Source organism: Spinacia oleracea, chromosome 4 (genome assembly GCF_020520425.1).
Source record: "Spinacia oleracea cultivar Varoflay chromosome 4, BTI_SOV_V1, whole genome shotgun sequence".
Taxonomy (NCBI): Eukaryota; Viridiplantae; Streptophyta; class Magnoliopsida; order Caryophyllales; family Amaranthaceae; genus Spinacia; species Spinacia oleracea.
This window is the reverse complement of record NC_079490.1, coordinates 5,845,259-5,869,215: the sequence shown is the minus strand read 5'-3', so window position 1 is coordinate 5,869,215 and position 23,957 is coordinate 5,845,259. Positions and strand designations below refer to the sequence as shown.

General features: G+C 39.1%; 1 protein-coding gene and 1 long non-coding RNA gene across 2 annotated transcripts; both read left to right on the top strand.

The window, feature by feature from the left end:
• The first annotated feature begins 564 nt into the window (after window positions 1-564).
• Window positions 565-3,267, top strand: LOC110796746 (probable pectinesterase 66). Its single transcript, XM_022001832.2, has 6 exons — window positions 565-797; window positions 1,542-1,698; window positions 1,948-2,175; window positions 2,294-2,520; window positions 2,957-2,989; window positions 3,108-3,267. Exons 1-6 carry the CDS (start codon window positions 565-567, stop codon window positions 3,265-3,267), a joined length of 1,038 nt encoding a protein of 345 aa, XP_021857524.2.
• A 7,266-nt stretch (window positions 3,268-10,533) lies between these two features.
• Window positions 10,534-12,601, top strand: LOC130459448 (uncharacterized). The gene is made up of 3 exons (XR_008918845.1): window positions 10,534-10,928; window positions 11,690-11,763; window positions 12,315-12,601. It is a non-coding gene; the product is annotated as an uncharacterized lncRNA (long non-coding RNA).
• The last annotated feature ends 11,356 nt before the right edge of the window (window positions 12,602-23,957 follow it).

Genomic DNA, 23,957 nt, shown 5'->3' with positions numbered 1-23,957 from the left:
TCGCAAATATCTTTTACGACGGGTTAACGACGAGATTTTTCATTAACGACGGCCCCCTTTTATGACGGGTTCGCGACGGAAAATCCCGTCGTTAATCAACAATTATTGACCTTTAGCGACGGGATTTCCCATCGTTAATAGTACAATTTCTTGTAGTGTTTATTTATTTATTTTAAAAAAAGTTAAAATTTATAGAACAAAATAATCTTGATCTCATTCTACTATCATCTACATTTCTCGATTCAGAAATGTATCAACATTTGTTTTATGATCGAGGTTGATCATATTCTCTAAAATAAGTCAAATTACACTAAAATGGAAGTGTATAAACAAAATTCTACTACTACTTCTTATTAGGCTTGAAGTTTTAAAAATATTCCGCACTACATAGCATCACACATGATTTATATCTTCACGAGTTCACATACAGTCAAAATAATACTTCGTATTGTATAAATATACATGAAAATTAGCTTCTAATTAATGTAAACAAATACACCTTTTAAAGTCAATTAAGTTTCACCCTTTTGTCTTTCATTTACCCTCAAATTTTATCTAAAAAATATGCAAATTCTATTGCATTTTTTAGTGTTATGCTTCATTTTGCAAACTACTTGTTTCTTGGTGTCGAATGCTGTAGAATGTAAAACTAGCTCGGATCCATCAAAGGTGGCTTATACTATCACGGTTTCTCAATCTGGCGATGCAAATTTTACCACCGTAACAGATGCTCTAAATTACATTCCTTCAGGGAATGACCGGTGGATCAAAATACTACTGAAGCCAGGAACTTACAAGTACTCCCTCTGTGCCTTAATACTCGCACCGTTTTGACTTTTTGCACTATTCACATAATATAATTTGACCCTATTATATTTCTGGTATATGAAAACAAATGTTAGTACATAATATATTGTTGGCTTTACCTTAATATATATTTTTAAAATATTAATATTTTTATAAGTTTTATAATATGTAGTAAAAGATATCGGTGGTCAAAATTGTGCATTGACAAGCGCGTCCAGTCAAAATGGTGCGAGTATTAAGGGACGGAGCCACGGAGGGAGTAATTAACTACTCCCTAAGTCAAATATGCTTAATTTATCATTATATGTTCACATATATCTTGTGTTTTGTTTGGATTTGGGCCTAATTCAATATGGTTTTGAAATAAATTTTGGTCTTGAAAATCTACAAAATTTAATGCACTTTTGAATTTAGTAAACTTGGATCCAATCCAGATTATAAGAAACCGCAATTTTTTGGGCCTAGAACTCACCATCTCAAAATATGTCTTAGATCATTCATTAAGTAGTCGATGTATTATTATTTTTTAAATGATATTAAAAAAAAAATACACTTTGTATTAATTAAAACAATCTAACAGAATCCCATATGAGTATGTTTTTTCTTCCGTAAAGATATTAAAAATAAATAAAGTAGAATATGCGAATAGTATAAAAAGCAAAGTGTTACAACTGTAAAGAAACGGAGAAATTATAGTCCATAAATTTTGACATTTTTTTGTATGAATAATGCAGAGAGAAAATTCTTATAAACGAGAAAGAATGCATATTTCTTGAAGGAAGCGATAGATCCACAACAACAATAACCTTTGATGCTCATAATTCAACAATGGGCAGCATTACATTTTTTGTGACTGTCGACAACTTTTTAGCTAAGGGTATAACCTTCAAGGTAAATATCATTTAATTAATTATTATCAGATATCTCGTGTGTTCTTTTCACCTAAATTGGACACATGTTAACTTAATATGTTCGGTAAAAAATGACCAAACTTTTTTTTTTTTGTTACCATTTTGAACCATAGATGATAGATACCATCTTTTTTCTTTTGTCACTACTAGGGTTACGTACTTTGTATTATGAAGTACTTCGTATTAATTAAGATCTCATTAACAAAATTATATCTATGTATGGTTACAGAATTCTTATAATCGAGCACTAGTAGCGAATCAAGAACCAGTAGCGAATCCAGATCCAATCCCATGTGTTGCTTTTGGATCTTTTGGTGACAAGCATGCATTTTATTCATGTGGCTTCGAAGGATATCAAGATACATTGTGGGACCAAAAAGGTCGTCATTACTTCAAATCTTGCTATATTGAAGGAGCAGTGGATTTTATATTTGGCAATGGCCAATCAGTATACGAGGTAAAATCATCAACACATCACATATTGTATACCAAATATTGAACATAACATATGTCGTATGACTTTATATTAATTAATGACTTTTCTATGTATAATGTTGTTTATGTCATTGGTGCAGCAATGTGCCCTTAATGTAACGGGAGGAGGATTCATCACTGCACAAAATCGAGAATTGGCGAATGATCCGAGTGGTTATGTGTTCAGAGGATGTGAGGTTTCAGGAACAGGGCATGGAGATTTAGGACGAGCTTATGGTTCATTTTCAAGGGTTATATTCATCGACTCCAAGTTAAGCAATGTTGTAGACCCGGGAGGATGGAACATATGGAGACAACACGGACACGAGTTAGTTTCATTTCGATCTTTATTAATTATAACTAGTTAGGGGTGAGCAAAAAGTCAAGTTATCCTGAATTAGAACCGTAATCTGTTAGAATCTGTGGTTCCGGAATGGGAACCTGTTGTTCAGGTTTCAGTTTCAAGTAACAAAATTGGGAATATGTTCTGGTTCTCAAATTTTTGCAATGGGTACCCAGTTGGTGATCCTATACACACCCATTCTAATATGGAGTATCCAAAATCAGTAACCGGGACCAAATAAAAATGATTCATATGCCCAAAATATAAAACAATTCAAATCTCACTTTGGAAAAATGTTGCAACATATCCCAGTTCTCATTTTTAGGAACATGTTGCAATAGGTTCCAGTTTCAATTCCGATTTTTAGGAACCTGTTGCAACAGTCTCCGGACTCTGATTCTAGTTCTTGAAATTTTGACAGGATACCTGTTATGCTCACCCCTAATGATACTCCGTAATATCTATGTACCACGTACGTATACCGTACGTGGGAAATATAATGTTGTAAAACTAATTGTTGTCAAATATAATGTTGTAAAACTAATTGTTGTCATGTGTTAAATGTGTTGCAGAAATGATGTTACATACGCAGAAGTTAATTGCACGGGTCCAGGGGCAGATACATCTAAACGAGTTCCATGGATGAAGAAGTTGCAAGGCTCTGACCTTCAACATTACACTACACAAGCATTTATCGACCAAGATGGGTGGATTGCTAAACAACCAATTTGATTACTTAATTTAATTTGTCTATTTATCTTATTTAATTCCTTCTTTAAAATGCGTGTCAAGGAAAAATATCGCATTTAAAATTTAGTATTATTTGGAGAATATATCTTCGAATTTAGGGTTTTCAATCTTCTATGGTAATGAAATAAAGTTCTAAGGTATAATTTTATGGAAAATTTGTCAAAACAGATCTTTTTTGTAATGGAATAAAGTTCTAAGGTATAAATTTTCTAGGAAATTGAGACCTTAAAAAAAAATGGGAGAAACAACTGTTGGACAGACTGAATATAGAGGAGCAGCATACACAACAACATCATTACAAGGCTGGACTAATTATCCATAAAATAAAACGTATCTTAAAATTGTCGGTCCACTATTCTTCTTCTATTCATTGAGATCCGAGGATTCTCCATCTCTCCAACGAGATTATCATCTACAGTTTCAGGTCTTGGGATAATCGATTTGTATTTCTATGGGTAAGAGAAATTGATGATGACTTGCTTGGTATTTGGATAACTTTTGCTCAATTATTTTTTTTGTTAAATTATTTTCATGGTAATTGTTGAAAGATAGGAAGTCTTTGTTTGATAGTCTTGTATACATAAGATCATAGTGTTGACTATAATTATTTCTTATTCTCCACCGTCTCCAAATATAAAAGAGAACATAAATTGTAAAATTGCATAACTATAAATATTATCATATTGTTGAGCGTATGTTTGAGTTTATATTTAATAAATTACGTTGACATCTTTATGTCATTGCGATAAAAAACGTCAAACAAAGCATTAGTCGCAAAACACTTTGAGAAGACAAGTTATACTCCAACAAATTACACAACAAACTCTAATTCAGCCAAAAAGAACATTCTAAAATTATTTTCATCTTATCTTTTCACTTTATGCTTAACAATGAGTACATACATGTTTGTTTTATGAGTGCAAAAATATTATGTAATACTCCTATAAGCTACCCTTAAAATCGATGGTTGTCGAAAACAAAAATAAGTTACGGATTTATGGATCGATTTTTCATTTCAACAAATTTGATAGCATATAATGGAGTACAATATATCGTACAAAAAAATTGATTGTTGTTGTAGACAAAAATAAGTTACGGATTTATGGACAGATTTTTCTTTTCAGCAAATTTGATAGGATGTTATGGAACATAATATATGAGTATTGACACACACAAAAAATAGTTGTATAAAATACTTTGTCATTCACCCGTGCATCGCACGAATTTAACGCTAGTTTTATTTATTACTGTTGGAGATTGCCCTCTTGCATATGGAGATGCAAGTCAAATAATTGACTAGTTTGTTCTATAGTTTCCTGAATACAAGTCAAGTTTGTTATACTTGTTAGTAGCTTGTATATATACATTACTCTCTTTCCATTCATTAGTTAGTTGAAAATAATAAAACAAAAACATTTTATTTAGCTCTCTTTCTTCTTCTTCACGTAGTGAAGCTTCCTTCAATGGCTTCCCTACTTTTTCTTCATGATTTTCTTCCACCTTAAATCACGAAATCTAACATGGTATCAGAGCGGGAATGATCCCGGCTCTTCGATTCCGCATGATATTTTCGTTCAAATCAACTCATCAATTTCTTTTTCCCAAAAATTTCCTGCTCCGAAATTTTGCTCGAATTGGGTCTAAATTCGACGAATTAGGGATTTAATTCACCCTAATATCTTCTAAATTCGTCACAAATCTTCTCCATCATTGAATCAAACGATTTTTGATTCTTGAGTTTTCCCCAATTTCTAGGGTTCATACCAAATCGCAGAATTGAGCGATTTTCCCCAATTTAATTTTGCTGGGTTTTCGATTGCTTTGGATTTAATGACAGTTTTTTTTTGTCGTCGTCTTCTTCGACGTCTGCTTCTCCTACTTCAAGAATCTGGGTACTCCTGAAATTAACCGAAAACGTGTCATCACATATTCCTCGCTGACGATAACCGGAGGAAGATGGATCATCACCGCCGCCTCCACTGCTACCCGCAACAGCGTTTTCACAAACAGCAGCGCATAATCATCATCAAGATCGTCGCCGCCATTGAAGAAACTCTTGGAGGATTGCGATTCTTGAATTCGCACGTTGTCTGGAGAGTTCTTGGTTTGATTTCTTGATCTTGTTGATTAATTCATTTGATTACAATTTGTTTCTTGATGAATGTTGGTGAATTTGAGGGTGATTTTCTCAATTTTAGCGTCGTTCTTGACGAAATTCCAGGGTTTAATTCCCAATTTCGTTTGCTCAAATTGCATTTTGTTGTTGTTGGTTCTTTTGTGAGAACTGGAGTGAGTTCTGCTTAAAATTGTTTCGATCTTTGGATGGATTCGTGAGATTGAGTTCACTTTCTTTTCTGGAATGTAATTAGGAGTTGAAATCTTTTGGAGATGCTTTACCATAAAACCCATCCTCAGAGTTTGTTATCCAGTTAGGACTTCGTGTAAACATGCCTCCAATGCTATATCCCAGGCAGCATTTGCGTTATCAGATTTGATTCTTCTGGTGTTTGTGCGTAATTCTTGGATGTTTTTCTAAGATCTTGTTGTAGTTTGAGATTCTGGCTAATCTTGGATCTGGGTAATTCTGTTTTTTGGCTGGGGACTGCTTGCAATTGATAAGTGTTTTTTATTGGTTTTCAATGTTGAGTTCATCTGTTTGAAATTGTTCGACATTTCCAATTGGAGTAATGGTTTTAAGTGTTGGAGATTGCTTGGATGTTTTCTGGAGATTGGATAATGGGTGTTGTTTTGATTGGATGATGATGAAGGTTGGTTTCTCATATGTTGATGTCACTGAATTGGTTGGTAGTCAGTTTGATGTTACTGGATGATGGCTTGTTGAATTGGTGATTGAGGTCAGGATTTGTCCTAGAAATAGATGTGGAGATTGTGTATAGAACCTGTGAAATCAGGTCTGGTCTGTTTTGGCCCAACAGAGGTTGAGGTCCTTTTGTTCTGAACTATTTCTCTGAACCTTGTTTTTGTTCTGAGTTGTTTCTCTAAACCCCTATTTCTTGTTCTAAACCTAAATCAGTTAGATTGATTCTCTTTCTGATCGTTTCTCTGAACCAAGTTTTTCTGAATTGTTTCTCTGAATTGTTTCTCTGAAGTTGATTTGACCATTTCTCAATCAACTATATTGTTCTGAACTATTTCTCTGAACTTCTTTTTGCTCTGAACTATTTCACTAAACTGGTTCTCTGAACCTTTTCTAATATCCTCTTATGATCCCTTAAAATTTTAAACACATTCCAAAATTCTTTTCATACCATCCCTAGTCATTCTAAACAAAACATCTAGCCATCAGGGAACTTTGCTTTGTTAACTGTACCAAGTGATCCCTCTCCAAGGAAGTTTTCTTCACTGAAGTTCAAGATCAGTATTGTCGCATCAGGAATCATATTCAAGAGGTTCATGCCAAGATGGAAGTTGATGCTGATGATTGTGTTGCTGTTCTTGTTGAAGTCAGATTGTGTCCAAAGGTTAATAGCTGGAGCAGTGCAGATTCAACTCCAGTCCATGGATGCTCACAAGGATAGGTGCACTGCAGTTTGCAAAGGTGCCATTTCACAACTTTTGTTGGAGATTGCCCTCTTGCATATGGAGATGCAAGTCGCAAAGGTGCCATTTCACAGCTTTAGTCCAACCTGGAAATGTTTTTCAACCATTTCCAGTTTGAGGGGGGGTGTTGGAGATTGCCCTCTTGCATATGGAGATGCAAGTCAAATAATTGACTAGTTTGTTCTATAGTTTCCTGAATACAAGTCAAGTTTGTTATACTTGTTAGTATCTTGTATATATACATTACTCTCTTTCCATTCATTAGTTAGTTGAAAATAATAAAACAAAAACATTTTATTTAGCTCTCTTTCTTCTTCTTCACGTAGTAAAGCTTCCTTCAATGGCTTCCCTACTTTTTCTTCATGATTTTCTTCCACCTTAAATCACGAAATCTAACCATTACTATAAATACAATGGCTATTAATCGGTCGGGTAAAAAACGATGACCCATTACTTTTTAGATTGCTCAAGTTCTGATAAAATCGGATTATGAATCACAAACATCTTATTCAAAACTCAATATTTTCAGATTAGGTCGATTTTTGACGGATCAACCCATATAAATATACAGATTGATATAAAGAGAATGAGGAAAAAAAAACTTGGACCCGTTCTTTGTCATATTTTGAAGCATTTTATATGAATATATGTCAGGACGTTCTCACGAGTACCCACCAATTTTGTCTCTTTCCCTATAAAACTGATCAGAAGCATAAAAGTACTCCGTAGTGCATTAACGGCTATTTTTCTTTCGCGATCCACGTGTCATTTCCAGTTTTGGCGGGAATTAATATTGTTTACTCCCAACAAACTTTCCGGATTTGATCTTTTGCTGAATTCCCTGGTTTAATTTTTTGACTGATATTAATGAAACTAGCTTTTGAGCCCGTTTAAAGAACGAGCGGTTGTATATTGGTTGTTCAAATGTCTTTTGAAGTTTTAATTAGTGAATACTTGTGATTTTTGGTAATATATGAATTAAATAGAGATGTAATTTAAAGATTGGAAAAATATAAAAATTATAATGACGATTAAATATTAGATGTTAAAGAGGTGGAGTGGAAGAGAATAATAGTAATAAGTATAGTAGACTATTAATAACTTCATGTTGAATAAGGAAAATAGACTGGAAGAGGCATTAGAAGTTGTAAAACATAGAAACAATAAATAAAAATTGAAAAAAAAAATTGATGGATGAAAAGAGAGAGGCCACATGACTTCTAATAACCTATGGTTTTCCTTTTTAAATACTAGGTATAGATTCTCACATTTCAGGAACCATGATGGAACATAAAACAACAATACCGTTATCTTTTACTCCTTTCGTATTTATTTGATAGATATACTTGGTTGGACACAAGTATTAAGAAATAGAATTGAGTGTAATAAACTACAGAGTAATAAAACAAGTGGGGTTAGATATATATTTTAATAAGTAAAACAAGTTGGGACCAGGTCATTATAGGGGATGGGGTGGAGCATAGTTATGAAATTATTTGTTTAATAGGGTGGTGGGACATAGAATATATTAAATAGATTATTTAATTAGATGGTGGAATTGATAAATTATTAAAAATAGCAAGTGTATCTTATAAATAAATACGGACGAAAAAGACAAGTGTATCATTTAAATAAATACAAGGGATCGGAGTAACATACAATACAATGTAAGTTTGACACAATGAAGTTCAAAATCTTTGTATCAACTTAAAGCACGCTTTAGAAATAAGATAAACTAACTAAATAAAAAACAATAATTAAAAGGTAATGTGTAAAAGGTAAAGATGGTTATGGCCTTATGGGTCAGACCGGGTCGGGCTTCGGGCTGAGCCCACATGTCGTGGCATAACCGAGCCGGGCCACGCCAGACTCACATTGTATCGTGCCGGGCTGAAAAGTTCAAAACATGGCCCAGACCCGGCCCATGCCCACATGCTTTCGTGTCGGGTCGGACCATCGTGCCTAAGGCTAATTTTACTAAATTTAACGTGTTTTGTCGTACCGTGCCTTGTCGTGCTTTTTCAAAAAATTAAAGCCCAAGACTTCGTGCCCGTGCCAACCATGCTTTTTCGTGCCCGGGTCGGGCCAGACTTCAGGCCGACTCGACCCACATCCATCTTTAATAAAAGGTAAACAAATTTGATGCTTGAGATTATCAATCAGTCTGCAAGTAATGAAACTATCCACCAGCTATCAAAAAAAAGTGGCACTTACTACTTCAAAGAATGTTATAGGTAAAATCCATCTCTAAAGGACATAATACTGCTGTTTACACAAATTTTCTAGTCTAGGAAAATAAGATAGAAAATAATGTAACAAAATATTTTTATTGATATTTGAATGTTTGGGTACAATCTCTGTAATTGACAGTTTACAAGAAAATAAACTAAGTCCTCTGATTTTGTTCCGCAGCTGATGGTGACACGTGTATGACACCTGAATTTGGTTTTAGGGTGACAGTCGTCTGATGACGTCAACCTGAGTTTGAGTTTAGGGTGACAGTCGTCTGATGACGTCAACCTGAGTTTGAGTTTAGGGTGACAGTCGTCTGATGACGTCAACCTGAGTTTGAGTTTAGGGTGACAGTCGTCTGATGACGTCAACCTGAGTTTGAGTTTAGGGTGACAATCGTCTGATGATGTCAACCTAAGTTTGAGTTTGGTTAAGCAGTCGACACAAATTTGATGTGTTTATTGACTACTTTCAGAGAGAATTCCCAGAGAATTTATGGACTCTTGAGAATAATGAATTTCCGATCCCCCGCCACTGAAGTAGACGAGAAGTATTTATAGGAGATGAAAACTTCTTTACTGGACTTGATAGGTTTAGGCTCGGGCCCATTTTGTGACTTGAGAGTCTTTAACCTGGTCCACTTGGTTTGTTTATTTCGGGTTAACAATATGACCTAGCCCAAAAATATATGATCCAAATCGTATTTGAGTAATTCAGATATTTAATTTGGGTGGGCTAAATTAATTAAGATGGATTAATATTATGATATCGGTCCAAAATAATTAATTTATTTAAATTGTAATACATTATAAATTTTTAGTGTCTACAAATTGCCCCCTCGAGACTATGTCACACATACAACTTGAAGTGTTTGAGCGTGACGTGGTCTCGAACCATCATGACTTGACAGTCTCTCAGCTTAAGCTTGACTTGACAGTCTGACAATCTCCTGTTTATATCTCACTTGATTTCTATCCGGCAGTATACAAGAGCCTGGACATCCAAGAATCCTAATCGTAATAGGATTTTTTTTTTTTTAATTATTTTTTTTAGCTTGCACCCATCTTGCATCCAAAACCATGTTTCCTGTTTATGTTCAACTTATAGAATACGGAGTATATAACACGTCAAACAAAATCCTTGTCATCTGTAAATTAGAGTTGTACTAGGTTTTGTACTTTGCACTTAGAGATCCCCCACAACTTATAAAAACAAGAGGACTCATCCCTTTCCCACAACTACAATACAGGGAGTGTAGTAGCACACACGAAAGCCCAATAATCTATAAATCTTCGCTCTCGGTCGACAGTAGTGCTTCATCAGAGGTAATTAATATCACTTCATCCCCTCTTGTATTTTTTTTGATGATGTATAAGACATGATATGTTTTGACACATTAAACAATATGCTTTGTGTTTCCCGGTGAGAGTCACCCTCCACCCTTAAAACATTGATTATCAATATATCAATTTCTTTCATTCTCAAAGAATTATCGTCTTTATAGTTAGGGCTTATTTTGGTAATGCCATTGCCGTGTACTCCGTACTTGGTATTTCTATGGCCACTGCAATTGCTATGGTTTGTGATTCCCTTTTTTTTTTTAACCTCGAATTTGCACACTGAACGCATGATATATTTTTCATAATATGCAAAGTAAACCCCAAGCAAGCATCTAACTTTGTGAATAGCGATTCTCTCTTCATTTTTAATTGAAAGATCAACAACTAAGCCACTAAGTGATTATAATCTTCCTTTTCTTCTGTTTTGTAGCAGGTGTTTGTACACCCTTTCCTGATATCAACCGGAAGTAGAGTTTCTACACGAAATATCAATCGTTCGACTCGGAACCGGTAAGCATTTTACTTCTTTGATACGACCTGTAATGCCCAGTAATATATCTCAACTTAAATATTTGATACATGCTGCCCTCTTATGACAATTTAGGCGTTTATCTGATTTTATGAATTTTCTTTTTTAAACCGCCAAACTGAAATCTCATGACAGTGGACTTAATTAGATATGTGTATTGTATCCGTTTGCATTGCATTGCATTTGATAAATGTGTCGGCATCGTAGTCATCATCATCATAAGTAATTAATTAAATCAAAAGAGTAATTATCCTTTATCCTTTGATTGACGTAGTTGTTGAACTTGGACATTTGACATGCATCCATACCATCTGCAACATCCTTGATTAGTAATAATGAGGCCCCTTTTATTTATCTCATCCGCAGGATCTAAAGTCAAATAATCAGGGTCATTATTTTTTTTAGCGTACTAAGTCGAACTTTCTATATCTTTATTTACAATAGCATTTTATCGACTTTTCTGCATACCCAATATCATCATCCTGTAAATTTTCAAGAAAAATATCGACATCGACTCTTGTTCGGCAATGTTGTCTCATTTGTATGTTGTTGTTCGCGTTTATTTGCCAATGTGTAATTAGAGATACTCGCGTGCCGTTTGTCGAAAGAACCTCAAATAACTATACCAATAGTTTGATACGAAGTATATATTAATTCAAATTTTGGCATTATTACTCCGTATATATTCTTATTGAGGTGGGAAGGGGTGTATCCTTAATACGTTTGAATTTTGTGTGTGTAGGTCTTCAATTCTGACAGACTTATTGTTTCACCGCCTCGTACTTGAGACACAGTCAGGGATATAGACTAAGTAAGGTGATTGTTGTACACCCTTTTAGACTCTTTTTTTTTTTTGCACTTTTTTTTTTTGTATATGCGTATTTTTCTTTTTGCAACTTAGTGGAGGCTCAAATGGAAAGAAGGAGGATTTATCGTGATGGGTCATCGTGTTTGCTCAGTGAACCCATCAGGGATGTCGGGTCATCGTGTTTGCACAATGAACCTGTCATCCTCAGATGATCCGTTTGAAGACCTGGATGCTTTTGAAGGAGGATTTATCGTGATGGGTCATCGTGTTTGCTCAGTGAACCCATCAGGGGTGTCAGGTCATCGTGTTTGCACAGTGAACCTGTCATCCTCAGATGATCCGTTTGAAGACCTGGATGCTTTTGAAGGAGGATTTATCGTGATGGGTCATCGTGTTTGCTCAGTGAACCCATCAGGGGTGTCAGGTCATCGTGTTTGCACAGTGAACCTGTCATCCTCAGATGATCCGTTTGAAGACCGCCTAATGTCATTAGCAACCAAGTTTTTTTGTTTGTCAATCCCGTTTGATTCTTTCTCATCCTTTCTTGTTGTCATTGCAGGAATGGTATATCTTTCAGAGTTCAAGAAAGGTGATGACATTCATCTTTCGATTAGAGACGCTGAGGAAGATGATCCAAAAACTGGAACCCATTTTATCATTCAAAGGTCACTTCGGCGCCCTACTGGCAGCATGAGAGCATCTCTTGATCAGTCAATCTTTCGCAGTGAGATGGCGATCCAAGTGACTCCAGGAACTTCTAGTGATCCCCCTTTTTATGTTCTCAAAAGCACTCTCCCTGATAGGTATCAACTAGATGCCTTGTCTCCAATGCTTGGTCGTCGTATTCTTTCGGGTTCAGTGGGCTGGAAGTCCAAAAATTTAAGGGTCTCTGGCGAGGCATCTTTTCTTCCTGGCTGGTGGGAGTGGACAGAAGATGTATTATCCCGCTTTGGAGACATTCTTCGTGTTTGCTCAGTGTACAAGGCAGTTCAGGCTTCTCTTTGTTTATACGATAAAGACCCCAACATTATCCGTGCTTTTTGTGAGAGCTGGAGCCCCACTACAAACACACTCCATATCATGACTGGGGAATGGTCCGTTTCTCTATGGGATGTTTATAAGCTTGGGGGGTTGCCCATTCTTGGAGGAATATATGATGAGACGATCCCTGATTATCATATGCTTGGAGCGCGAGATGAGAATGGTAATCGACAAATATCTCAAGCTTGCGTAATTCTCTTTACAGTCTATCATCGACTTGCAAAGGATCCTAAGTCAAAGAAAGGGGTTACCGCTCAGTTATGGATTGACTTTTGGTGCAAAAGGGAAAGGATTCACAAAGTCCCTCTTAAAAGACGAAGGTATACCGAGAGTCGCCCGAAGGTTACTAACAACCCTGATGTGAACATTGAAGCTCAACCAATATCTTGGTCACAAGAAGAAAATGACTTGTTTGAATCTCTTGGAGTTGTTGGCGCTAACAGGAGAGCAATCACTTATGTTGGAGCCTTTTTATCGTGCTGGTTGTGTACATTTGTGCTTCCTCAGTCTGAGGACAGGCTGATTAGACCGGGAACCTTTGAGACTGCTACTCTGATGGCGCGAGGTGAGACGTTTAGTCTTGCGGTGCCTGTGCTTACCAGCATTTACCGTGGTTTAAATAGCATTTCAAGCAATTCGAAGCCCTCCTATTCCAAGACTTTCTTCCCAGCTCATTATCTCTATGCTTGGCTTGCATATTATTTCAACACTCATCACGATGCTGATCCTGTTCCATTCGGGCCTTTAATGGTCATATATTCAGGGGCGCAGGGGTCAAAATATTTCAATGACGGTGATGCACGCACTCTTATACATGGTGGGGCGAAAATGAATGTGGGTTGCATGATGTTGAACAAAAATAGGAATGAGCGTTTGTTTGACGATGGTAACTTAGATAAAGTGAAGTTTAGTTACATGATGGCTCTTCGCTCAAGTTATCTTGTTTTGCGCCGTGAATCTCATGATGGTCATTTTTATGTTGAACCATATTCCCCTCATCGATTTGGTAGACAATTCGGTTTTTGTCAAGAGATCACAGGTGTACTTCGTCGTGGTGTGGACGAGCGAAGTGTAACTTACTATGAGGCATTGAGGTATTGGTCAATCATACTCTTCAAAGACAGTCGATCTCGAGTATTCACCCCAAGTCAGTCTCTCAATTGGAAGGAATTGGTGACACCTGAGTTCAAAAAGGTGTGGCCTACAATAAGTATAGGCGATTTGAGAAAAGGTGTTGATGTTCTTTGTTCGGGTGCAGTGTCTGACACGTCCAAGCCTAAACAATGTCAAGGTAACGAGAAAGGGGTACTTCGTCAAAGAAGTGATGTCATGCATCCGGAGGGGACTGACGACAGTCGTAAACGACGTTCTTCCAGAATAGACAGTGCTCAACGCCCGTTGATTGGACTTGACAACAATGATAAGACTGCTAGCGATGCCGAGTCTGATGTCGACTTCAAACACAGACGAAGGGTAAGACAAAACTCTGATGACTTAAGTATGGACGTCGACTACTTGGGCGCTGATAGGTTTTTCTTGGACGTTCCCGAATCATCCGTTGTACCATCCAACCTTGAAATAGTGAGTACTTCTTATTTACTTACTGTCAGATTTTTCCTTAACATTTCTGTCTAGCATATCTTGTAAAGAAAGTAACACCCTATCAACCAAACAAAATAATCGTCCCTCAATTTATTTATTTTTAACTTGCAGGACGGTGATCTCGACTTGGAAGTTGATATAGGGAATACTGCGACTGACTATCTGTTTGCACAGGGTGACGACCCGTTTCTCCCTAGATCAACTCCTGGAAAAGGGAAAGGGTTGACTGTCATAAAGGACTTGGCTCCCCTAGGCTCGGCGCAGATGAATTCGAATGTCAACTTATCATCTTCCCCCAAAAGTCAACAATCAGTCGACGGCCCTAACTCTCTTGAAGTTGCTTCTAAGGCTTTGGGCGTTCGACCTTCTCCCGTGAATGTCTCTAATCATGTATCGAAGACTGTTCATACCCATGCCATGTCTGTTAGTTCTTTTCGTCCGGGTCCAAATTCTTCTACTATCTTCAATAATGCAGTAAAACTGATAGGTGCAGAATATTTACGCCTATTGCAGAGCACACCCTTTCTCGAGGTTACCCAAAGATACGAAGAAGCTTCCATGGTGTATAAGGGAATCCAACAACTTAGAGGTGATCCAAGTTTGTTGAAACGCAAGGTAGACTCCTATGTTTGGTCTGTCAAGTCTTATCTTGCGTTGGAAGAGGCTGCAGCGAAGCGACAGAGATCTGACCAGGTGGAGCGTGAGATACACGCCCAAGCTGAGGTGATTAGACAAGTCGAGTCTGACTTTGCCGAGGCACGGGAAAGGCAGAAACAGCTGGAGGAACAGGATGTCGCGATCACGAAGAAGATAAACAGTCTTGAAGTTGAATTGAAGGAAGCTCGTGAGATCAAGAGTTACTTGGTAGGTGACTTGGCGACTAGTGGTACATCTTTGGCATCTCTTGAGGATCAAGTAAAGGTTGCGAAGCAAAGTCTTGACGAATTGGAATCAACGCCTTTTGTGAGTGCCGAAGAGATCTCTCAACTCGAAGAACAGAAGACGCACCTACAAGAGCTTCAATCCATGATTAAGCCCTATGAGTGGATGGAGTGAAGGCGTATCTTTTTTTTTATTTGCTTTCCTTTCTTTTTTGTCTGATGTATTGTCTAAATACTTGTCATTACTCATACTTATCACATGAACATATTTTGTTTATTATTTTGCCGTTCACAGTTTAGACTCTTGCGGGCCAGGAGTGTAGTAATGAATAATTATTTTGCCGTTCACAGTTTAGACTCTTGCGGGCCAGGAGTGTAGTAATGTTTGTGATTTTTTTTTTTTGGTGTGGCTGCACTTGAATAGTTTTTTTTTTTTGTTACTCAAGCTGCCTACGTACTTGCAAAATAATTGATGATTTACTTTACAAGATCAAGCCAACGTAGTTCAACACCCATCTCTTTTTTTTTCTTTTTTTTTTTGTTTCTTTTGGGCGAGCAGTTTATCCTCTTACTTAGGAGTTTACAAAGATTCCACTTTTCATGAGTAGTACCGCTTTATAAACTTGCCGTTGATAGGCCCCACGCGTAGTCCTTCTGCGTCAACGATTTTGTAAGCCCCATTAGTGTATACCTCTTGCACAACATACGGACCATCCCATTTTGAAGTGAATTTACTTCCAGTCTTACGTGAAGTAATGATAGGTCGTCTCACTGCTAGAACTATGTCCCCCACTTGAAAAGAGCGAGGTCGAACTTTCTTGTTGAATGCGCGTGACAGACGAGCCTGATAGCATTCCGATTTCTGTTGTGCCTGCAGTCTTTTCTCGTCAAGTGCCTCTAACTCTGCTAGACGAAGTTTGTCATTATCATCCTTAGTCAACCCTTCTTGAATAGCTACTCGCAATGATGGAATTTGAAGTTCCAAAGGCAAAATAGATTCGACACCATACACCAAAGCGTATGGGGTTGATTGTGTTGCTGTTTTGTATGACGTCCTGTAAGCCCAAAGAGCTTCCCCTATACTTTCATGCCAGTCGCGTTTTGATTTTGAAACAACTTTGCTCAACAATTTACAAAGTGTTTTATTGAAGGCTTCCGCTAGGCCATTTGCAGGAGCGTTGTACATGGACGATTTATGCTGCGTGAATTTAAACTTCTCACAAAGACTTGTCATCAATGTGTTGAAGAATGGCTTCCCATTGTCAGTGATGATCCGTCGAGGTATACCGTACCTGTAAATGATGTGGGTACGAATGAATTCGACGACATTTTCTTTCTTGACCTCGCGAAGAGGAATGGCCTCCGCCCACTTAGAGAAATAATCAGTTGCTGCTAAGATATATGCTTGACCCGCAGACGACTTTGGTGTAATTGGACCAACCACGTCAAGTCCCCATGCTTCAAAAGGCCAAGATGAGACCGTAGGGTGCAATGGTTCTGGAGGCTGGTGGATGAAATTAGCATGAAACTGACAAGCTTCACATTTCTTCGCGTAGTCCATGCTATCTTGCACCATTGTTGGCCAATAATAGCCCATTGTTTTAAGGCAATCATACAATTTAGGACCTGATTGATGTGCACCACAAATTCCAGCGTGAGCCTCTTCCATGGCTTTCATTGTTTCCTCGTCTCCGATGCATCTCGACCATGAGTGGTTGAAAGATCGTCGAAACAAAGTTCCATTAAAAAGTATAAATCGAGGGGCTCGACGACGAATCTCCATTCTATGCCTTGGGTCACTAGGCAATTTTTGATGACTTAGATAGTCAACAATTGGTTGACGCCAATCTTCTTGGTCAATTTGATGAACAGTGATCATGTCGACTTCCTCATATTCCTCATCTTCAATTTCGTCTATGTCTGACGCAACGACCCAACGGTTACAAACCGGTACTGACATGGTTTCTTCTGCCCCCAGTGCCAAAGTGGCTGCAAGCCCTGCAAGTGCGTCAGCCATTTTGTTGGCACTCCTTGGGACATGATTTAACTTAACAGTGTCAAGCTTCTCAAGCAATTTTGTTGCATGTCTGTGATGAGGAATTAAATCCTCTTTCTTGACTTCATATTCTCCTAAGAGTTGGCTAATCACTAGCTGTGAGTCTCCGTAAATATCCAAGTCCTTTAATCCTAGTCCCACAGCCATTTGGAGGCCTAGAATGAGGGCTTGGTATTCGGCCATATTATTTGAGCATAACTGAGTTAACACAAACGAGTAAGTCAGAACATGCTTTTCTGGAGACAAAAAGACAACCCCAGCTCCCGCGCCATCTTGACGAGCAGCCCCGTCAAAATACATTTCCCAAGGTGGGAGTACGTCAATATAGAACACATCCTCCCCAGGCAAATCAACAGAAAGCTCCCATTCAGGTGGCACTGGATGATCTGCAAAGAAATCTGCTATTGCTTGACCTTTGACCGATTTTTGCGGCACGTACACAATGTCATATTGTTTTATGAGTACAACCCATTTAGCAAGTCGTCCTGAGAGAACTGGTCTTGAAAGGATATACTTGATTGGGTCAGCTTTTGAGATGACATGGACTGTATGAGCCTGCATGTAATGCTTTAACTTTTGGATGGCAAAAACCAAAGCAAGACAAATTTTTTCAATGGGTGAGTAGTTCAATTCAGCACCCACCAAAGTCCGACTCAGGTAGTAAAGAGCCGTCTCTTTGCGATCCTCTATTTCTTGAGCGCACATTGCCCCCAACGACCGCTCTTGTGCAGCAATGTAAAGGATAAGAGGTTTTCCTTTGACTGGTGCCCCCAACACTGGTGGAGAAGACAAATACTTTTTTATGCTTTCGAATGCCTTTCGACACGAGTCATCCCAGTCAAACGAAGTATCTTTTTTCATGAGATGGTTGAATGGGTGACATCTCCCAGCAAGGTTGGAGATGAACCTTCGAATGTATGCCAAACGCCCCTGAAGACCACGAAGTTCTTTAAGGTTTCGAGGTTCGGGCATCTCTTGGATTGCCTTAATCTTTGTCTGATCAATTTCGATACCCCTATGCCTGACAATGAAACCTAGAAATTTTCCAGATGTGACACCGAATGCGCATTTAAGGGGATTCATTTTTAGTTGACATTTTCGTAATCTTTCAAAGACTTTGCGGAGATCAGATAAATGACTCTCCCTCTTTTTGGACTTGACTACTAAGTCATCAACGTAGCATTCCACTATCTTGTGCATCATGTCTTCAAAAATTTTCTGCATCGCACGTTGATACGTGGCTCCTGCGTTCTTCAATCCAAAGGGCATGACTTTATAGCAAAATATCCCTTTCGGTGTGCGGAACGCTGTCGCTTCTTGATCTTCGGGAGCCATGCGGATTTGATTGTATCCGGCTGTACAGTCCATGAAAGACAATGCTTCATGACCAGTCGTAGCATCTATCATTATTTCCGTGACTGGTAGCGGGAAATCGTCTTTCGGGCATGCTTCGTTCAAGTCACGAAAGTCCACACAAACCCGTAATTGTCCATTTTTCTTTCTCACGGGGACTACATTTGCTATCCATGTGGGGTATTTGACTTCACGAATAAAGTCTGCACCAATAAGTTTGTTTACCTCGGATTCAATTTCAGGGATCAACTCCGGTCTAAAACGTCTTTGAGATTGTTTCTTTGGACTAACACCCTTTTTTATCGCCAAGCGATGGACAGCAATTCTCGGGTCGAGACCAGGCATTTCTTTATAGCTCCAAGCAAAGACGTCTTTAAACTCTGAGAGTAATTCAGCATACTCATGTTCTTCCTCTTGAGTGAGAAGAGAGCTAACATACACAGGACGTGGTTCTTCAAGAGTTCCAAGGTTTAACTCTTTTAGTTCGTCCACAGTCGTCTGCCCCCCATCTTCAAGTATTTTGGGAGCCACCTCGGTCTCTATTTCTTCATCAGAATTTGAGACTTCTTGCGCTGTCACATGATTAGAGGAAACAAACTCTCGGTCGTCCTCCGCAAAATTATCAGATGACTTCTCCTGATTGGTAAACACCACAGTACGAACCCTTGCTTTAAGAGGTTGTTGTTCGGTGATGTCTATGTCTTGAGTACGTTTCATGCGGGAGGGAACCACACTTCTTGCGTCATCACTTTCCTTTGCGTCGTCATTTTTTCTTGCATCATCATTTCTCTTCCTGATGCGACTAAGTGCCGAACGTCTTGGTTGGTCGTCAGGCATGGATGACACGCCGACACGACTAAAGACGGATCCTTTCCTCTTTGTCTGAGGACTTGATGATATCTTCCTCATACTATCATGTTCACCAAGCCTGTCAAACACAGATGCCTGGTTCTTAGTTGCAGGTGGACACAGTCGATCAAAAACAGAAGTCTTTTCTGGCCGACCATCACTTTCAACTTTATTTTCTTCAACCTCTTCTGCAGTTATATACTGTGAAGATGAGGTATTCACTTTTCGCCATATCGAGATTTTGACTGGTGTAGGGCGTTTAAATCCTATCCCCGTCTTGGATTCTTGAAACCCGTCACCGTACTCCAGAAGTTTCTTTTGTGTGTCATTGAGACCATGAGGTTTAGCATCAATGACTTTACCCATAGGTGTTGGGTTTTCAAAATCATATCCCGACTTCGCCAGGAGCTTATATGCATTCGGGTCAAACTTTTCTTTGTTTAGCTCCTTGACTCCTGAAGGTTCTTCAACTGTAGGCGACTTGATGATTCGATTCTTTTTACCCTTAGCTAGGGGAAAGATTGTTTTACTCTTCAAGTCTTGGAGAGCGACTTCATCAACTTTCTTCTCCACCTTTCCCTCAATTTTAGGGTCCTGGCATTCCTCAAATGGTGATTCTCCTTCTTTGCGTTGCGACTTTGGGATGTACCGCAGGATAGGGGCGGTCGACGACGCTTTTGCCTTTTGGGTGGGTTGAGTGACAACCTCTTTAGTCACCTTTTCCTTCTGAATTTCTTTCCTCTGAATCGGCGGCTCCTTAGGGATTAAGGATGAATCAACTTTCTTCTTATCATCCTTCTTGCCTGTAGAGAGGATTTGAGATGGCAGTATCTCACTTGACGCCCCTTCATCTTCAAAAAATTTTGCGTCAGCGAAGTAGGAATCGGCCTTGGCGAAAGGTTTGACATCCCCATTGATTTTCTTTTCACCTCCACGATAGTATTTGAGACATTGGTGGAGGGTCGAAGCGACGACACCATTTTCATGAAGCCAAGGGCGTCCAAGTAACATCTTGTAAGACGTTTTTGTGTCAATCACGTGGAAAAGGGTAGATGATGTCAACTCCCCCATGGTGAGTTCGAGGCGTATTATGCCTATTGCCCTCTGGCTGTCAAGGTTAAATCCTTGAATGACGATCCGACTGGTTGACAATTCATTTGTTTTTATCCCCAAATCAATCATTGTGGATTTTGGCATGATGTTGACAGCGGATCCACCGTCGACCAAGATACGACCAACTTTTTGTTCACGAATATAGCCAGACACAAACAAAGGTCGATTGTGGGGCTTTGACCCCATGAGCAAATCATCATCTGTAAAGGCTAAAGCTGTATTACAGGACAAACATTTGGCCGAATTTTCCGCAGGATCCCCAGCATCCTTTACCTTGTCAACATATAATTCCGGGTGTTGGAGGGCAAGGGCCACCTGTTGACACATTTCCTTAGGCAAATGGAAAATTTGCTTCCAGCCCATACGTGATGGCAACGCTTCTAAGATAGCGGCAACTTTTGAATCTACCACTGGTTCAGAATGTGGTGAGGTCAATTTTATGGACGTCGCTTCTTCACCGACTAGTTCCTCCTCACCCTCAATGAATGAGACTGTATTGACAGTCACTGCAGTAAAGTAATCTTCTGGAAAAAATTCTTCCAAAGTTACAGGATCCAAAGGCTCCTGTTCAAGAATATCGATAGGGAGCACAGTCTGTTTGTTAGCACCCCTAAACTTCTTTTTTTCTTTCGAGCGCTTGTCGCTCTTTTTCTTTTGTGGTTTCTTCTTGTGACGAGGGGGTTGCGGTTGTGGCCTGTGTACTTGTTTTCTCGGCCTTTTACTTGTGACAACCGTCCACCCTCCGTCATCCTCCTCGTGTTCAACTGGCAACACATCATCATGTTGAACTGCTGGTCTGATCACGTAGACAATTACTGGCTCTAAACTTCCAAATTGTAGGGTTTGAGCCTGCAGAAGTGATTCACAAACTACTGAAGCGTGATTAGTTGTAACCGCCTCATCAAGATCAAGTACAATCTTCCCATCTTTAGCAAGTTGCATAATCTTCTCCTTAAGAGTTATGCATTTTTCGATAGGATGACTCACCAGCCTATGATATGGGCAGTATTTAGGATCGGAAGTTCTTCCCATTTGTTCAGGTCGCTTGGACTCGGGAAGTTCTATGACTTTATTTTTAAGCAAGTCATCCAACATGCCAGGCAAGTCGGAGTCTGGGAAGGGGTACTTCTTAGCCTGCAACTCTTTCAAGGTAGGCTTGTCACTCTTGACAAATCTGGAAGATGAGGCTTTGTATTCCTCCTTTGCCTTTCCTGAAATCTTGATAGGCGCTGAACTAGTAGTTACTGACATGGTCTCCTTAGTCAGACTCTTGAAAGGTTTCTCAACCTTAGTGTATTCCTTCTTCTCTTTCTTTGCTTCCGAAGAAGTCCCCTTTTTCTTGTTTTTCAGGGAGATCTCCATATCATGAGCCCTCGTTGCCAGCTCTTGAAATGATCTCGGCCTTATACCCTGTAAGATATAAAGAAGATCCCAGTCCATTCCATTGATGCACATTTCTACAGCAGAAGTTTCAGTCAGACGATCTTTGCATTCCAAACTCAACGCGCGCCAACGGTTGATGTACTCAAGGACCGGCTCATCCTTCCATTGTTCAGTTTGCGTTAGCTCTGTCATGCTAACTACGCGTTGAGTGCTAAAGAACCTTTTGTAAAACTCCGTCTCCATTTGATCCCAACTATCAATGGATTGCGCGGGCAGACCAGTGTACCAATCAAAGGCAGTCCCTTTGAGAGAACGGACAAATTGCTTAATGAGCAAATCGTCTGTTGTACCGCCATTGTTACATGTCTCTATGAAGTGTGCGACATGCTGCTTGGGATTACCCTTCCCATCAAATTGGTTGAATTTTGGTGGATGGTAACCTGTTGGCATCCGCAGCTTGTCAATTCTCTTCGTATAAGGTTTGACGTAACGCTGATTGCCGTGAGAGCCTCCTCCCAGTTCACTTTTGATAGCTTTGGCTACCATGTCTTGTATTTTTTTGGCATTGACTTTGACAGAGCCACCTGAATGACTACTAGAGTCAGAGCTATCACCATCACTCTCAGAACTCCCGTGACTTGAAGGGGTGTTTGTAGGACGTTTGTTAAGCTTCTTAGTTAGATGCTTGATTTTAGCATCTTTTTCTTCTCCATCCGCCTTTAGCCGTTCGAGAAGAACCCTCATCTCAGCAAGTTGCTCCTCCACAGTTTTCGCATTAATCACCATTACAGACGCAGTATCTGCATGTGAGAACTCAAAGGGGTCTTCGGAACCAGGTACCTCTTCGAATGTCGCAGTTGGAGAAACACTACCAGTTTCAGAGTTGTTCTCTCCGTCATAAAATTCGAAGAGTGGGCTATTGTGGATGACCATCTTGTCATAAGCTCCAAGAAAGTTTTGCTTCAGTTTAAGAGAAGCAACAGGATGTTGTTCCAGTTCAGCTGGAAATGAACCGAATACACGGACTTCATGTGAACTTTGAGAGGAAGGTGTGACAAACACCTTAGGAACTGAGGGAAAAGCATGGTGTTTGCGCGCCTTGGTAGGAACGCATGCAGTTTGCAGATCTGCTACAGCAGAGGCAGTATTCTTCTTCCGCATTCCTCTCGTAATGATACCAGTGTTCTGGAACATTGCAGCCAATGCTGCAGCTCGCTCCTGAACCGTGACAGATGTCGCGCCAGCGGGTTGAGAGCCAATTTTCTTTGGATCCATGGAAACAGAGATGAGAGGCAGAGAATGTCCCACCGAGCGTGCCAAAATTTGTTTACACAAATTTTCTAGTCTAGGAAAATAAGATAGAAAATAATGTAACAAAATATTTTTATTGATATTTGAATGTTTGGGTACAATCTCTGTAATTGACAGTTTACAAGAAAATAAACTAAGTCCTCTGATTTTGTTCCGCAGCTGATGGTGACACGTGTATGACACCTGAATTTGGTTTTAGGGTGACAGTCGTCTGATGACGTCAACCTGAGTTTGAGTTTAGGGTGACAGTCGTCTGATGACGTCAACCTGAGTTTGAGTTTAGGGTGACAGTCGTCTGATGACGTCAACCTGAGTTTGAGTTTAGGGTGACAGTCGTCTGATGACGTCAACCTGAGTTTGAGTTTAGGGTGACAATCGTCTGATGATGTCAACCTAAGTTTGAGTTTGGTTAAGCAGTCGACACAAATTTGATGTGTTTATTGACTACTTTCAGAGAGAATTCCCAGAGAATTTATGGACTCTTGAGAATAATGAATTTCCGATCCCCCGCCACTGAAGTAGACGAGAAGTATTTATAGGAGATGAAAACTTCTTTACTGGACTTGATAGGTTTAGGCTCGGGCCCATTTTGTGACTTGAGAGTCTTTAACCT